General features: G+C 40.5%; 3 protein-coding genes across 5 annotated transcripts; 1 reads left to right on the top strand and 2 right to left on the bottom strand.

Annotated features, from left to right (window-relative positions):
* Positions 1–356: 356 nt before the first annotated feature.
* Positions 357–4,751, bottom strand: smn1 (survival of motor neuron 1, telomeric). 2 transcript variants are annotated; one of them, XM_034541201.1, is made up of 8 exons: positions 4,153–4,751; positions 3,413–3,484; positions 3,211–3,330; positions 2,771–2,962; positions 1,834–2,007; positions 1,192–1,266; positions 873–980; positions 357–623 (listed from the first exon to the last, which is right to left on the bottom strand). In XM_034541201.1, exons 1-8 carry the CDS (start codon positions 4,198–4,200, stop codon positions 567–569), a joined length of 846 nt encoding a protein of 281 aa, XP_034397092.1. In that variant the 5' UTR covers positions 4,201–4,751; the 3' UTR covers positions 357–566. The 2 variants fall into 2 exon arrangements, with proteins under 2 accessions (XP_034397092.1, XP_034397088.1); XM_034541197.1 differs by having other exon boundaries at positions 2,768–2,962; positions 4,153–4,322.
* Positions 4,309–6,705, top strand: hspb11 (heat shock protein family B (small) member 11). The gene is made up of 5 exons (XM_034541202.1): positions 4,309–4,548; positions 4,654–4,760; positions 5,227–5,295; positions 5,391–5,434; positions 5,519–6,705. Exons 1-5 carry the CDS (start codon positions 4,457–4,459, stop codon positions 5,618–5,620), a joined length of 414 nt encoding a protein of 137 aa, XP_034397093.1. The 5' UTR covers positions 4,309–4,456; the 3' UTR covers positions 5,621–6,705.
* Positions 6,706–8,395: 1,690 nt separating this feature from the next.
* Positions 8,396–17,162, bottom strand: lzts1 (leucine zipper, putative tumor suppressor 1). 2 transcript variants are annotated; one of them, XM_034541195.1, is made up of 9 exons: positions 16,973–17,162; positions 15,182–15,528; positions 14,936–15,073; positions 13,392–13,548; positions 12,897–13,288; positions 12,618–12,791; positions 11,767–11,898; positions 10,722–10,916; positions 8,396–10,446 (listed from the first exon to the last, which is right to left on the bottom strand). In XM_034541195.1, exons 2-9 carry the CDS (start codon positions 15,410–15,412, stop codon positions 9,913–9,915), a joined length of 1,953 nt encoding a protein of 650 aa, XP_034397086.1. In that variant the 5' UTR covers positions 15,413–15,528; positions 16,973–17,162; the 3' UTR covers positions 8,396–9,912. The 2 variants fall into 2 exon arrangements, with proteins under 2 accessions (XP_034397086.1, XP_034397087.1); XM_034541196.1 differs by lacking the exon at positions 16,973–17,162 and having other exon boundaries at positions 15,168–15,236.
* Positions 17,163–17,224: the final 62 nt, after the last annotated feature.

A 17,224-nucleotide genomic window follows, 5' to 3' on the forward strand; every position in this document is an offset into this window, starting at 1 on the left:
TTTAGCATGCCAACAGACACAAATGTACAGCAGACACACAATTAGAAGCAATGAGTGTTTTCGCAGTGCATCTGGACAGGTACCTAACCAGTAAGTGTTAATGACACATTGTCCTAAAACATGAATACATTATACTAGTCTGACTTCTGCTGGACATTACTTGCCATTACAACCACACATCACATTAAGTCTGTCACATAGACATTTGATTAACCTTTATTTCTTTTTCCAATTAGATAAACAAATGAGAAACATATTTATGAGGAATAATTACACACATCTGCTGCCCAATAAAGTTTAAATTTGACAACAGCGCCTCTATGTTACAGTGCAATAAAAACAAAAAGCAAGCAATCAACTGTGTTCCGATAGCCTTTATTTAATCTATTTACAAAGAATACAAAACTCTCCTCCTTGAGCTACGATAAACTCATAGCATGTACACTTAGTTTATAACATTTCATTGAAACAAGAAACACACGCATCAGGCACAACAGACAGCAGATGGCTGCTGCACCAGGTCACGCCCTGAGAACCTAAAACTATGAAATATTGAGTTGCTCATTTCATTTGTGGTGCAGTTTCGTCCAATTGGCAGCTTCTTTGCGTCCTTGTTTCAACCCCTGTAAAAGAGAATATGTTAACATAGCTTTCCTTCTAAAAATCAAGGACTCACACACATTATGCAGCTGGAGGCATTTGATGAAAAAGGCTCTTCTAGCCAAGAAGAATAACAGCGATAATTAAGTAACTGAGTCCAAATTACCATACATGCCCACTGCTCTTCACTACATAATGCAAGAGACTGAACCTGTAAATACACACATTCCTTTTATAGCTTATAATGAATCAGTTAGCGTCTGTGCACATACCAAGTAGTATCCCGTGTGATATCCACTCATGTACCAGGAGATGAGCACGCTGCCCAAAGCTTCATCATCCACCATGTCAGGGCTCATAGGCGGAGGTGGAGGGATCATCTGAGGCAGAGAGAGTGTGATCACAATGCAGATGCGGCAAGCTGACAATATTTGTTGTCGATCAATAACACGCTACGTTGACAGGGGTTTCTCAATTTACCAGCTGAGTGAGTAAATGTGTTTTTGACATCTTGATTGCAAACCCAAATGCTAAAATACTGTATTTACTGCAGCTTTTGCAATTTGTGTACAGGAATCTATTCTAACTCACTGGTGGACCAAAAGGCATCATGGGAGGCCAGGGAGGAGGTACAGGACCGTGACCACCAGATCGTCGGCTTCCTCCCTGGTAGAGAACACAGAAGATTGAAAAAAGAAAGCAGTTGAAAACACACTGAACTAATTTTGCGTGAATGGGAGGTTAATGGCTTAAACATCCCTCTTCAGTGAACTCTCCCTGAATAAGTGCCGTCTGAGGCTCATTCGATTCTTGTAATCTCACCAACTTCCATACAAAAATATATAAATATATATAATTTGCAACCTGTAAAAAAGGCTTAAGATAAAAAAATTATTTTAAAAACATATTTTACTATTCCTCTTTCATAACTTTATACAGAATTACATTAATACAGAGGCTAGACCTTGTAACATACATGCCATTTAAATTCATTGCAATCCAATCCTCTTGAGAGGTTGTTGTTGTTGTTTATACTCTAATTTGTTTGTTCACATTGTAAACAGTTTGTTTATATTTCATTTTGCTCCACCAACAACCTAACATTCACACGGAATTCATGAAGTCTTACACGTTTCAATCCTAACATTTTAAACTATGTATGAAAATAGTCTATTACCAGTTCATTTTGTTTGCTGACTACAAGGAAAGGAGGTAAGAGGTCTTTCTTCTTACCCGTCGGAAAGCATGCATGGGAGGAGGACCTGGAGGAAACCCAGGGAAACCAGGAGCCCGCATAGGAGGGGGTTCTTTATGGGCCTTGGACTTCTGGGGTTTACTGTGTGGCTGTTGTTTGTGATGGTTTGGTGTGGTTGACCTGTCACTTTCCTCTGTTGATGATTCTGCCTCCTTTACCAGAGTTAAAGAGACATATTATTTTAGCCTTAATTTGTCATTTTCTGTACTTGGAGACTTCACAAAGGGAAATTTCTGAATAAATATTCAAATAGGTAGGTAAAGGGAACTAAAATAATATGAAGTTATTCATAACTAAATGTGTAATTTACTCACATAAAACGTAATCCTTGGATTGAGTACAGTGTGACATAAATTGTTTTCCAGGATTTGGATTAAAATCAAGAATATTTGCCTCAACTGACCTCATATGTCAGTAAGTATCTACTATTATGTTCAGTCTATAGTGTTCACATAAAAACAAACCTAACATAACAAATGTTTGACAGCATGTTAAGAGGTAACTTGTGTATCACTTAGTTTCCTTTTACTCACAAGCTGTTAATTTTGTTCTCTCTCATTTGTGGCGTGTATATTTGCAGAGTAAAATACATAACCTTGGGTGGACTGCATCAGACAGATACTGGCTGTTTCCATTGAGTAAAAGTTGTAGAAATATTACTAGGTCTGTGTTAGCTCATTTCCAGATTATTTTTTTAATGAAAAAATACCAGCTCCTGTTCACAGTAAGCACAATATAAAGTTGGTGAGCCATCTACAAATTGAGGATGCAATGTATATCACCATTACCCTGTTAAATAAAGAGGTAATTATGTAAACATTACTAGCATAAGTAAAAATAAATACAATCTAAATAAATAGACAACATATATTGCATTTCATAAATATAAATAAAACAATGTACTTGCACCGCTACCTTGGTATTTGTTTCTTCATCAGCCTCAGAGATCTCTGAAAGTAAGTCTTCAAGGTTCTGCTCCTCCTCGTTGCCGTATTCTGTGTAAACAACGATACAAGTGCTTCTCTTCTCGTCTATGAAGGAGATAGTGGCTGCATAGAGCTGGCCATCCTCTGACCAGTACGCACTGCACGGGTCCCCAACCTGCCACTGTGACACAACATAACAAAGTGTAACCATGACTATAACCGTACTATTTTGGTTGTCTTCCTGTCTGAAGGTAACCAAATCGAGAATAACAAAGTGGGTTTACCAACCACAAATTTAGATTATTAAAATGTGTATGATGTTGATTTCAATGCCGTCTTTGAGACACCTATAAACTGTCAATAAAATAAGATATAAAATAAGCCTAATTCCTGTACATTCATCTGTATTCTTAAATGTGCATTACTCACCTCTTTATCTGCGGCTGCATTCGTTCTTTTCCTGCTTTGGTTCTTTTTGTTGTTCTTGCGTTTTTTTCCTGGCAGGTTTTTCTTGGAGGCCTCCGGCGCCTCTTCGCCCTTAAGGGCAGTCTGGCACACAAACCATGAGCAGAACATGAGTGGAAAAAGCAAACATTTTGCATGCACACATACTGCAAGGCACCTATTTTACCTTGAACGATGTAACAGCCTTGTCATATGCCTTTATCAATGCTGTGTCATCCCATATATCTGAATCGTCACTCTGGAAAAAGAGAGCAGATTAAGTGCCTCTGCAAATGAAAGATGCATGTTTTCACCTGTATTCCACAAACAAAGCAAAGCATGACAGAAATTATGCAAGAAATAGCGTGTACTCTTACTCTTGGTTTGATCTATCTTACAATGAGCCAAGTGAATTGTTTGCAGTTGAACTGACCTCTCTTACCATAGACCTGACATGCTTACTGACTTTTTTCTGTTTAATTGGGAGTTTTTCCTGATCCGATGTGAGGTCCTGGGACAGGGATGTCGTATGTGTACAGATTGTAAAGCCATCTGAGGCAAATTTGTAATTTGTGTTTTTGGGCTATACAAAATAAACTGAATTTAATTAACTTACTGTGGAAGGGATGCTACAGTGAGGGCAACATCTATGAGCAGCTACAGTTAAAGCTCCATTGATGCCTTTCAAGACATTGGAAGATAAAAATAGAGCGATATCTCGACTACACAAACACGTCAGGTATACTGTGGATTTCTGGTTTCATTTGTTACAATTGCTTTTGTCTTTGTTACCGGACGAAGCCGAAGGCATCGCTGGTTTGTAGCTTAGCTTCCTAGCTCAGCCATCCAACCAAATATAAAGCGTTAAACAAAAGTGTGCGCGTGTGCGTTTTGTCATATTGAGCTCTCTCGTGCGTCGGCACTAACCTGTCCACCTCCACGTGAAAACAACACGTCTTTGCATCCATTCGCCATTTGTAGATGTGTAAGTTGCACTGCTCACGGCTAATTGCTAAACAACTAACGAGCAACGTGCGTCGGAAGCGGTGACGCGCTGCCGACGGCGTGACGTTTATATCTCGCGACTCGGCGGTTGGGTTGGCAGCAGTAACTTCTCCAAGACCCGTAAACAAAACAGACCGTGGTGTCTTGTTGTCGACACCGCTGCTATTTCTTCGTTTTAACCAGACGGCACCGGAAATCACACTCGTTGTCGTGTGAGTCACTGAAGATGATCGATTCCGCTTTAAGTTCTGCGGGTGCAAAAGTTGTCGTCGCTTCTTCCAGCGATGAGAATCACCCGCCGGAAAACATCACTGACGGGTCAGTGTCCACCATTTGTTTGTGAAAGTTGATGCCAGGTGTTGATTGTATTCAGCGGAATCTCAAACCCGTTGGATCGCAATGTGTTTGTCCCTTTTGACCCAGAAACACGAACACGTTTTGGATGTCAACCGGGATGTTTCCTCAAGAGGTCATCGTTCGCTTTGCTGAATCCACGCAGGTGTCCGCAGTGACAGTGGACAGCTATAATGGTACGGAGGCCGTGAAGGGGCCACACATGGTCACATTTATTGTTTCAGAAATCAAGCAAAGTATTATTGTCTGTAGTGTAAACACGGGTGGTGTAATGCTTCGTCTTTCAATTAACTGATCAAAACTAGAAAGATATTATTGCTAATTTTATCAATATATAGCTATTTGTATTGGTTGATTATGTGTCGCTATAGTCGTCAACATACAATGTTACGTTAACAGCTGGATCATGATTTATATTTGAAAGTAACATACCCATTACAACCGTTACACATTCTTAAACTAAAGGGCATCTAGTATGCATGTCTGATAAGCTTCTGTATCGCCTCGCAATCTTTTCACTCTGGCAAATTTGTATTGAGATTAGGTTGAGGCTAAAATGCTCTGGGACTCTGTAGTTTTAGTTTTGATCAGTAGTAGTCAAAACACATTATAGATATCTGGTTGTGTGTTTTTCTTTTGCAGTCAAGCATCTAAAGATAGAAAAGAACTCCTCACAAAATGCCTCTCAATTTGAGTCTGTTACCGAGCAAGGTAAGAGGAACTTCCATCTGGAGTATCATTGGTCAACACATTTGGTTTTGATGCTTACGAATTTACATTTGTATTAACGAACTGATGTCTTGTAGAATTTAAACAAACAGAAGGACATCTTCAGTCAAATACTATCTTGGTAAGTCGAAATGAAAATAATTGTAAATTCTAAAAATTAGTTAACATAAACTACTAAACAATTACTTGTCTTTATTTTTTTCAGCTAAATGGAAGCAATGCAACCCACCTTCGTTTTATCATCAATTCAGGATATGATCACTTTGTCTCAGTGCACAGAATCAGTGTACAAAATGTACACACTTGAGTGTGTGTGTGTGTGTGTGTGTGTGTGTGTGTGTGTGTGTGTGTGTGTGTGTGTGTGTGTGTGTGTGTGTGTGTGTGTGTGTGTGTGTGTGTGTGTGTGTGTGTGTGTGTGTGTGTGTGTGTGTGTGTGTGTGTGTGTGTGTGTGTGTGTGTGTGTGTGTGTGTGTGTGTGTGTGTGTGTGTGTGTGTGTGGCATTATTTAACCAGTGTAAATATCAGTAGATTTCATTATTATATTCCGTTTAGATAACACGCACGCTCACTGTCAACAACTTAGAATCTGATATCTCATCTGACATGCATTATTCAATTAATGCATGTCTAAACGGAAAAAAAACAAAAAAGAATGGTATCATCTTAATCTTATCAGTGAGATTGCAACTGCAAACAAAGCATATACTGTTGTTGAAAGCTATCGTGAATCTTAAAATATGCCCTCAAATTCTGAAATTAGGTTGAACTAATTTCCTGTGTTTGTGCTTATTTAATGTTATGGATTCACTCACGGGGCTTTTCATTGCACATTCAACTGTTCCTAGCTAATTTCACAAGCTGATAGTTGGCTAAGCTTTTGAATAAAAGAGTTGGATTGGAATGAATGTTGGAATTACTTGGAAAGGAAATTTCTCTCTCTGTGAGAGATGGAGTTAATTAACAAATGTTGAGCAGTTGGGGCATAAATTGGCATCCGGACAGCCCCCCAATGAGCAGAATTTGACATCCCCATAGAAATGAGAATGCAGCTGGGGGGTTGGGCAACCAGATGGTTACCCAGCCAACCAGCAAGTCTCAAAAGACTGCGGGTCTATTCACAAAGTACTCCAGCCACCTCCTGTACTTAAATCCTCCACACATGCAAACTCACACACTCACACACAAACTGAATCCTACCTCTATTGCCATTTCAACTTGTCGGTAGCAAAGGGTTCTGCAGTGTGCGAGGACCCTTTGGGACTCCCTCCCCAATTACTTTGCTGACTATGGAGGAGCTTGGGGAGTTGCTGAGGCTGTTTGCTGTAGCTTGGTCTGCATGCAGGGCTCCAAATAAACCAATACAAATATGAAATAAATGCCTGAATAACCAGCCCCCCTGATATTAGAGCAACTAATTGCTTTGGGGTATGGCTGGGATAGAGCACATTTGAGTATGTGAGTGTATAATGACTAATGAGGGCAAGGTAGAAACTGATACAGTGTTATTGACTCATCTATTATTTACAGGTATGGAATATTTATTATAACGTTAGAGGTCAGGGTCCGGCCATCAAATGAAGCGCAAACTCCCTTTTCATGGGAGAACACTTTTATATGTATTCACAATAGTTCAAATTGTGAATGTATTACATTTGTCTGCTTTGAATATTTAAGCAGAGATGGCTTTTTTGCATGTTGAAAAGGTTTGCAAACGCGCCTCCCCATTACTAATGAATTCAGGCCCTTTTGTGCTGGACTGTCAGCCGATCAGGAGAATCACAGCAGGATATGAGTGCATTATAATCATGTCACTGCAGGGCAGGGCTAAATTATCACCCCGTGTCTTCTGACGGCTTCCCAATCGCACCGAGGCATCTGCTGGGCCAAAACGTATGTTCAGCTATATGCATAAAGCACATGACGATATTGCAGCAAGGATCTATGTGTGTTGTATACACTGTAAGTGTCTGTGATGTTTATTGTTTGGCTACTTCGAGGAAGGAATCCCTTCATCCAGTCAGCTCCATTGTTTTCTTTCATGTCAAACCAGCGACTTTTAATTTCTTGTTATCTTTTCTGTGTGGTCTTCCATTCATGTCAGTAACGGAGCCACGCACACTGACAATGAGCTTTAATTTGATTTCAGTTTTGATTTGGTCCAATCTGCTTAGTAATGACAGAAGATGAGCTGGAAAGAGCTGCTGGATGAGGAAGGAAACACTATAAAGGCCAAAATTAGATGATTAGGTGAGGTAGGAAAACAATCCTCATTATTTAAGTCCAAGAGGAATGGAGAATGATAATGAGGGATTGACAAAGAGCGCAGTGGAAGACAGCTTTGAATATATATCAACAGCATTCATATTTATTTATAAATCCAGCATTTGCTTGTGAAGTTGTGCAATAAAAGAGTAGTTTAACAAACTGTTATTTGTTCATAATCCAATACCTCTAAATATTTATAACCGCAGTAATGTCTTTTGTGCTGTGGTGTAATCAATCCAAAGTAATCACCCATGAACCATTTACCAATCCAAGAGCTAAAATACAGTTGTAGCAATCATTTAAAGCTAACACAACGCAGATTAATATGTTTGTTGATGTTTGGTTCGGACCATCGTCTTCCTCTGTCAAAAAGAGCCTGAATGAACAATACTAGTTCCTGAGATTGATGTCAAATTCACTTGTTTAGATAAACAGCGTTTTAGTGTAAGAACGAGTATACTGATGCACAAATTACAGACATTTGCTGATTTTTAAATAACGTGCGTTTGCACCCTAGCATGTTGGAACTCATTTCCAATTATATCCCTGTTTGTTTCAGTGAAGATTTGTTGCCCATTGATCTACAAGCGTTTGATTTCATAAATTGAATTCCAAGAATGTTTCACCAGTGCCATGTCTACAACTGTCCTTTTGCTGTTTCCATATTTGACGACTTCTCTGTACTAAGGACCAGAGTAAGGGTTGTAAAACACATATCACTTATTTTGCGTTTGAGTGCCCCCGTTTACAGCACCTCACCTTACACAACCATATAGGCTGTGTACCTCCAAATCTCTCCTGGCCTGCTGTGGTAATGGTGGGTAGCTGAGCAATCTAATGCAGCCTCATTACAGAGATGGCCACACATTCTTGACCAGCACAGTGTGTGCATATATTTCTGCCTGATAGTCTATGTGAGCCCCTGAGTATTGAGTGGGTGGAGTAGGTAAACTTTTGCTTCACAAACTACTTTGCTCTTGTGGGAGGTGGAATAGCTGCAAAATAACAGAGCCAAATGTCCGGGGCTGCTGCTAGGAGGGATTGTTTGTCTTCAAGTGGAACAGTGCCAGCTAACTCTCAGAAAGTTAGATGGACGATGTAGGGAGATAGATAGGCAATACTGGGAGATCACCCTTTTTTTTCCTTTTGTTTTTCTCTTAAAGTATTAGTTTTATTGCATTCTTCCTGCATCGTTTAATCTCTTTCTCACTTAACCCACACAAAACAGAAAGTGAATCCCACATTTTGCATTTGCCCTTGGTATCTGTCAGAGGTGTTCTCTGGTATATACTGTATTATGTGCATTTATGTATCAGGAATGAAGAGGTTCATGGCATAAGGTTTGCTCAGACAATGCAGTAACACTGTCCACCGATTCAAAGTGTTCATAGATTTATTAAATTAGAACCGTTTGACCTCATCAACACAGCAAGCCTGAATTTATAATTAAATATGTCAATGATACATCTATTCAGTGGAGTGATGATTATTTTATGAGTGGTAATATGATCTATCATGGCACCTGATATGAGACATGTAATGGCACTGCTTTGCAGAATTAATTTACTGTATCATTGAAATGTTCTCAGGAACATAAGGTTTGAGTTTGAGTTCATCCAGACCATACAGATGATATAATAAAATATATCAACCGCACTATAGTGCATATTGATTACAATGATCACTGTTGAATTGAAATGCATTTAGTTTTACATGTATTTTGAAGTGCAAAACCCTTTTACATTGGTGTGGGCATAAGACATATTTACATCATATGACCTGTGAACTGTTTTGAAACAACTCATAAAGTGGGTTGAAACTGTTTTCCATGCGCAACCCCTCTAAGAATGGACCGTGTTGGAGCAGACAGTACCATGAATATACAAGGCAAAGTCTATCAAGGTTCAGGACCCATCACTGCCATGTGCCATGCTGGAAGGGATAGATGTTAAGCCCCTATCATGCTTATGTTGTTACCACTGGAAATTAATCATGAAACGGATAAATCAGCTATCACTGAGCAACTAATAAAGGGTGTTTTAACTTCAAATGTGTGCATGATTTAAACTAAGAGTGATCCTGTTGGTAAACATGGTAAAAAAAAAAAATGAATTAAACAATAAATACATGTGTATTTCCTTTTAAACAAGTACTAACAGTGTCATCACAAAAACATTTTGTGACCTGGAAACTAAATACTCTTGAGTATGCACATTCTATTAAATAACCCTTGTAAAACAACTATTTAGCAGTGAATAATCTCCAGCAGTTATAATATCATAAATATCTATGGTGAAAAAAAAGTCAAGTGCCCAGTTCACTTTAATCGTTCCATTAAATCTCTGTTGCAATAACGTCCTCATACGTTTGTAACCCTGAGCTGTAGTTGATATCCATGCCGAGCTCCGTCCGGCTCTCCAGTTCAGTGGACAGTTCCTTCAGGATCCTCTCGAGGTCCTGGTTCTTCTTGTGCATCTGCAGGTAGTTGATCTGGAGTTGCTTCTGGTACTTGATGACCCTGTCTTTCTCCTTGTTCCACGTGAGTCTCTCTTGGTCAAAGCCGTTCGCCAGCCTCTCCTGTGTGTCCTTCTCCTCCCTGAGCTGCTGCTTCAGTCTCTCCACCTCTCTCTGGAGTGATTCTGTGGCAATGTGTCCGCTGCCCCCCTCCCCCCGGTCAGAGCCTTGGATTGGTCTTTCCGAGGCCTGGGTCTGGGCATCGGCCTCAAGTTGTAAACGTTGCTTCAGCCTCCGCTCTTTGGCCATGGCAATATCCTGTTTCATTCCCCGAATGTCTTCCTCCAGTTTGCGCACTTTCTCTCTCAGCAAATCTGCCTCATTCTTCTTGCGCTGAAGTTCATTTTGGCACACCTTAATAAAAATGGAAACTATTCAGACATTGGCAGCAATTTAGCAGGCTATTTTGCTCGCTGTAACCGGGTCTATTCAATTTCAAACTGTGATTATAAAAGTCTGCTAAAACATGGACATTGAAAACAGTCTGAAGGTCACAGTTGAGTGTAGCACTAGCACTTAATAGCAGATACACAAAGTGCTTTCATCTTATTAGCACTGTGTGTCTATTTTATTCGTACGTCCTTATTTGAATGCCATGGTGGAATGACTTGAATCATGAAAAGACAAACCTCAACCTCGATGGTGCGAGAGCGCAGTTTGTCATCATGGTCTTTATTTTGTCTCTCGAGTGTCTCCATCTTTGCTTTGTTCTCCTTCAGTGACGCTCTGAGGCAGACTATCTCGTTTAGCTTGTGGTTGACGTCTGCTTGGCAGTCTCTCAGTTGCTGCTTCAACAATGAGATCTCCCCTGTCTTCTGGCACACCTACATCCAGACAAAGATAATTAGGAAGATAAACCAGTCAGACTAATAATGTGATATACCTCGCACTGGCAGTTAAAGGAAACATCTACCAATACTCTAGTATACTGTTAATGATGTGCACAGCTTCATATACTGTAAATTTTTACTATTTTGGATTTTGTGCATTCCCCATAATGACTCCACCCAGCAGAGTGACTGAGATGCAGAATCGTTGGTCATTAATGGCATGAAGGACAGTAAGTATTAGTAAATATATGTACAATATCATATGACAATAGAATCCATGGAGAACACTACTTTTACATTTTCACCTTGTTTCAAAAGCAAGCTAAAGAGTTAAATAACTGAAACAATCTGCATGCTGCTCAACCTGCTGTAAATACAAAATGGACATATTACCAGCATATACATGAATACACAACGGACAAATATTTAGATCTAATAGTTGTTTGTTTGCAGCGAAATAGCTGCAAACGGGTCTGATGATGAACCCAAACAGTAAAGTTGCGGGCCATAAAACCCAAACTGAGCTGAACGATCCTAAAAAGCTCCATTGAGTTGAGGAGAACTGCAGAGTTGGTGATCATTCTCTGCAGGTTCCTCCCTTTTACTGGTCCTTTTCACATTACACACAGTCATTTGAACCATTGGTTATATAAAAAAAATGTATTAAATGGATTTCTGACTGTTTTATGACGGATTTCGGTTTCTTATTACACGTGATTTTTCATCCAGGGATAGAAGAGCATTATGTTCCCACACCTCCTCTGCAGCCTTCAAGGTTGTATCCGATTGTATTGTATGCTACAAGGTTTCAAAACCAACTGATATCACCCGACTCATGACTCACCTCCCATTGAGTTTCCTCCAGTGTCGGCGCGAGCTGTGTGCTCTCTGTCGCACAGGACCTGAGTCTGAGCTCCATAAGATCCTTCTCTTGGGTTAGCTTTGAGACATCATCTTGAAGCCTCTCCTTCTCTGCCTGTACAAGAGTTCATTTATCTTTTTACTTATTTAGGTGTGGAATTGATGTGCTTCTGCTAATGCTTTTTTTCATAAATGAAATGAAGGTAAAATACTGTTTCTTAAAGGGAAAATTCACCACCTTTTGTTTGGATGGTAAATGTAGCTGATTGAAGCAATAAATTCCTCATAATGACCCAGAAAGCTGAGTTTTTCCTAAATCCAGCAACGTCATTTTGATGTGAAAGTGACAAAGTTGCATGTGCAAGGATTACAGGCTATTTCAGCATGGATTTCTTGGCACACATGCTCTAGATAGGGAACAAAATAAGAATGGCCTTGTTCTCTACTCTAGTGTTGCAAACTAGCTATGTTTCCAAAAATGATCAATATATGAATATGGATGTTATGAACAAGGAAACATTTTACAGTGTTTTGGCTGACTCGGATATTCAGCCATATTCATAGCCATGCAATATGGCCGACAGGAACCTTCCGAGCATCAGAAGCTTGAGCTCAACATGTACATCCAGGTACATGTGGGCACTGCATGCACAGCACGCTTCTTCAGTCAATATAGCATGCATTGAGCAATGTTTTGCTTCAATTGTCTACACTTGCCATTAATATTGATTGGACATCCACATAAAAAGGTTCCATATTTCCCCTTTAATTCATTAAAAAGGGGAAAGAGTTGGTGGGATGAAGATTAATCTAATAAAGAGGAGGTGTGCTGACCTGGAGCTGGCTGACCTGCAACTGGAGTGCTTGCTGGGTTTTTGCAGCCATTTGGGACACTTGCCGTAGCTTTGTGGAGCAGCGCTGCTCCAGTCCCTCCATATCCTCAGCACAGTACCTTTGTCTTTCCTCAAACAGCTGGCACGTGTCTGCTTCCTTGTCTTCAAAATGTACCTATTGTAAGGGGAAGACAACTCATTACAGTCTAACTAGTGATATGACACACTGATCTTGATTAAAAGTACATGCTGTTATTTGAGTTGAGTGACAGCTGGATACCTGTAGCTCCTGCAGTTCAGTCTCTCTCTCCAGCAGCCTTTGTTCCAGAAGTTCAATCAGTGACTTATCTGTAGTAATGGGGGACCGAATCCCACCTGCAGTTTCAGAGAGAGTGCTTGGCTCCTCTGAACAAAGCGGGGAGCCAGCATCCCCATTAGCCTTAGATGCCAACTCTGCGTAGTTTAAACCAGCCCTGTAGCTACAGTCAGGGTTAATGCCATTCCCGTTGACCCATGTATGGAAATTGGGTTGTACACCCTTGTTGAGGCTGTTTGCAGGAGCTGAGCTGCCATCACTGTGACTGACAGGGACCGTGGAAGCACTTAGGCTGCCGCTGGTGCTGTGGGTGGGCAAGCTAGACATAGAGTTACGTCCAGAGTCTGAGAGAGTCCCTAAAAGAAAAAGAGAAGGCATTTTAATGTTGCGTAATTTGTAGTTCAACCTGAATACTATGATTTTGAGGCAACAGTTTATCAATATGATATGGATAAAGACCTGAGAAGGTGTCTTGCTGTCTGCTATAGGGGCTCCTTGCTTTCTCCAGAGGACAAAGGATGTCCAGGTTGTTGTGGCCTGTCTCTGTGGAAGATGTACTCTTGGGAATCACAGGCTTGAAGGCAGTGGAACGGACCAATGACTTCTCAGCAGAGTTCTAGAAGAGCGAAATGACACATAGTCAGTGGTGCTCCTTCCCATTTTTGATTGTATATTCGGTGGCTCCTCTTGGCTTATACTGAGAGTACAGAGAGCCAGAGATGAGTCACATTCTGAAACTTGAAAATCATAATGACTGGCTTTTCACAAATATACATATTGTCACTTGGTGGAAGGTTGTACAAATGAAAGGGATAGATTTTTTTTTTTTTTTATCAAGTATTTTTATATTAGAAATAGAACCACTGAAGCGTGCAGGGTTGCTTCACTACAAGTTGGCAGTATTAAAAGCCAGTAGTTGCAAGTAAAATTCACTAGACTGTCATAAAAGAGAAAACTCATTTAAAAGATGAACTTATGCTCCCCATGCCCCATCTGTGCTGTCCAAGAACGTCACAAGCAGTACCATATCTCCCCTCCTCTCTGTCCTCCTCTCCTCCCCTCTGCATCCAACATCTCTCCCCCATGTGCTGTCTGGGCAAAGATGAATAGCACTTCTCTGTGATATTAATAATATGAGCTACTGCTGAAGTGTAAGGGGTAAAGCTTGTGAGCTCAGCATTCTTTCTCACTGACTTCATGACTGGGATGCATTTCCTCATTTTCTTCTCTCTTACTATCCCTCAGACTATCGTTGGCCCCCAATCTCTCTCTCTCTCTCTTTTCTCTCTTATAACGCTGGTTCCTATTCCTCTCCTTTCTTAGCCTCCTGCCCCTGAGGAATAAAGCTATTGAAGGAGACTCGATTTGCCTATGTATTCTTGGCACAGAAGTGACTTCACTGAGAAGATCAAGGCATTCTTATGTCATTAATCTGGGTCGGGGGTGATTAATAAGCTGGGAAGGTTCAACACAGGTTATGAGGAATGGCTGCTACCAATTAAACTACCTGCGGAGCATGTTTTATCCTCAACTCTGCTGTGAGGTTTTCAAAGTCTTTCGCAGTTTTGCCACACAGCCTCCTAATGGTTGTAAGAATAACCATAGCAACTTTTCCAGTCAAGTAAAGCATTGCAAAACTAAGTTTGATGAGGCAATGCAAATGGACACAGCATCATCATCTCAGTTAATGTCTGATATGCCTATTAAGTATTGTTTTTGTACAGTATAAACAAATATAAGCATTGCTGATAGGTGAATGCTAGCTGTTTCCCCTTGTTTCCAGTCTTTATGCTAAGCTAAGCTAACCCTACGCTGGCTCTGCTACACATTTACTGTACGAATGTAAATTTGCCATTAATCTTCTTATCTAACACGTGGCAAGAAAGCAAATATAGATATTTTCCAAAAATGCTATACTAATCCTTTAAATTCTAACTGGCAATTTATCTACCTCTACCATTTAGGTGAAGCACGAGAGAAGAAACAATAGATATTTTGCTCACCCTGTCAGTCATTTTTCCTGACATGAGCAGCAGTTTGGGTTGCAGTCGCCCATCTGATTCCCTATCTCTGTTCTTTCCACCTGCGTGATCTTCCATTGATGCTCCTCTATGGTACACTGACCTCGGTTTATGGCTCACCTTAGAGGTAACAGGATAAACATGTTATGCTTTGTAACGGCATATATGTGCAAGATATTTCTTACAAACTAAGTTGATAGTTTTTTAATGTCACCTGATGGCACATACTTTGATGTAGAAGAAATCTTCACTTCGACCTGACCGGGAGTGTGACAGGCCTTTGGAGGGCTGAGTCATAGACGAGGAGCCCTGAGTAAAGCCACACTTCAGTAACTCGTCAAGGCTGCAACCTCCACTCTTTCTATGAGGACATATTCCCTTTTTTGACCTATGTTCAGATGCCATGCAGTGTTTGCTGTTAAGGCTGTTGCCGTTGACAAGGCTGCTGACACTGCCCATGGTCCTGCAGGCATAGGTGAGGGGAGGGTGTGGCTGAAGTCCAGGAGGTAATGTTACACAGAAGTGAATGGAAGAACCAGCTCATGACCCCAGAAAAGAACTGTCAATGGTTCCATCTGCAAGGCAAGAAAGGGATAATACACATTAAACACAGAGAATATTAGCTTTTGATCCTTAAACAGAAGATTTTTTCACGAAAGGACAAAACCATGTCATAGTTTCATCTGATGCTGTTTTAGTGTTGTTAAGTTGTATTATGTTCTGTTGAGTGCAGATATGCAGTGTTGAAGCAGGTGTGTTCACATTTGCAAAAGAAACAAAGTGAAAGAAGTCCATCTTGGCACTCTGCCTGGCTGTGTGTGTCTAGATTGATTGCTGGGCTGTTGAATTGGACAAATAACCCTTTGGGTGCCCTTCCTCTAAACAAACTGGCAATTGGGCTACTTACAGACTACTCAACACTTGGCTGGGGATGCCATCTGAATAACACCATACAAACATTTTGGATTTGCTATTTTACTTGAACACAGTATAACCACACATACATATTGACTTTTATTAATGTGATTGGCTCGAATTATGAAATAACGATTGGGTTAAGAACAAAGAACACGACTGAATTTATGTTGTTAACATTCTTTCTTATAATACAAGTGCGTTTATCCACAGAGGGACTAGTGGTGCGCTCTATTTTCTCTCCCCACCCCTCTTTTAAAGAGAACCAGACCCCAGATGCTGCTCGTCATGATCTCCAACCCACAGGGGAAAAGTAGGGACTGGTTGATCAGGCCTGTGGGCTCCCCTAACCACCTGGTCCTCAGCCTTTAAGCATTTTATAATGTCCACACCAACAAAGCAAGAAACTAATGGCCTGCCATAAGTCACATATTGGTGGATATTGTCTTGAGGCAAATTCATGATCATTGGTTGCACGATGGTGTTTGTAAGGATACACAGAGCTGTCAGTGTCATTATCTTGAGGTGTTTGATGGGAGAGCTGATCACTTTTCATCGAGACAAAGTGGTGAAGTTTGAGTATTTTCCACAGTAGAATAAGACAGTGACAGTTAATGTGAATACAAGAAAGGGAAAAATAAGCCAAATAGCATTTTCAATTTTCAATTCAATTCAGTTTGTTTTGTAAAGCCCAATATCACAAATTACAAATTTGCCTCAGAGGGCTTTATAATCTGTACACATACGACATCCCTGTCCCAGGACCTCACATCGGATCAGCAACAACTCCATGAGTCGAATAGCCAGTTAAAAGTCTTCCAGCAGAGCTTCAGTTTCATTCATAATGAAATTCAAAACATATTATAGAAAGTAAACAGCCACTGAAAATGTTGAGTAATGATATTGCTAATGTTAAATTTGTACCTACAAAGCAGTCCCCCAGTCTGTACTAGTGATGTAAATGTCTCTGTGACTGCCTCTATTCTACTGTGCCTGGATGTCTTCCGCTAAATCTAAACTCTAGTGAAGGCACTATCACTCTCAGATATAAGCATCCACCCTCTGACATGGGACTGAAGTAATGAAACAATAGATTGTACTTACTGCCAGGTCAATCTAAGCATCCATCTCTAGCAAGGCCTCTGCAGAGTCATCTATCCAGTCCTGGAGAAATTGAACAGGCTTGTAGATATGTGTGTATGTCTGCGTGTGTGCCCTTGAATGAACCAGCAGCAAATGCAAACCTCACACTATCACCACGGCTAACTGTTCTGTGGAGGGGGTGGGTCTTTCTAGTTGGTCCGTACCCAGCTTTGCATTATAACTGACATGGAAATTCAACTCTGTGTGTGTGGG

Source organism: Cyclopterus lumpus, chromosome 9, assembly GCF_009769545.1.
Source record: "Cyclopterus lumpus isolate fCycLum1 chromosome 9, fCycLum1.pri, whole genome shotgun sequence".
Taxonomy (NCBI): Eukaryota; Metazoa; Chordata; class Actinopteri; order Perciformes; family Cyclopteridae; genus Cyclopterus; species Cyclopterus lumpus.

Bases quoted from the DNA above. Each gene is read 5' to 3' on its own strand.
- smn1 (XM_034541197.1), bottom strand. From the start codon at position 4,200: ATGGCGAATGGATGCAAAGACGTGTTGTTTTCACGTGGAGGTGGACAG. The intron at 3,331-3,412 runs GTAAAATAGGTG...TTTGTGTGCCAG, and splicing joins AGGCTGTTACATCGTTCAAG to ACTGCCCTTAAGGGCGAAGA. The intron at 981-1,191 runs GTGAGTTAGAAT...TCTCTGCCTCAG, and splicing joins TGATGCCTTTTGGTCCACCA to ATGATCCCTCCACCTCCGCC.
- hspb11 (XM_034541202.1), top strand. From the start codon at position 4,457: ATGATCGATTCCGCTTTAAGTTCTGCGGGTGCAAAAGTTGTCGTCGCT. The intron at 4,549-4,653 runs GTCAGTGTCCAC...CTTTTGACCCAG, and splicing joins CCGGAAAACATCACTGACGG to AAACACGAACACGTTTTGGA. The intron at 5,435-5,518 runs GTAAGTCGAAAT...TATTTTTTTCAG, and splicing joins TTCAGTCAAATACTATCTTG to CTAAATGGAAGCAATGCAAC.
- lzts1 (XM_034541195.1), bottom strand. From the start codon at position 15,412: ATGGGCAGTGTCAGCAGCCTTGTCAACGGCAACAGCCTTAACAGCAAA. The intron at 11,899-12,617 runs GTCAGCACACCT...ACTCTTGTACAG, and splicing joins TGCAGGTCAGCCAGCTCCAG to GCAGAGAAGGAGAGGCTTCA. The intron at 10,917-11,766 runs GTGAGTCATGAG...GTCTGGATGTAG, and splicing joins TGGAGGAAACTCAATGGGAG to GTGTGCCAGAAGACAGGGGA.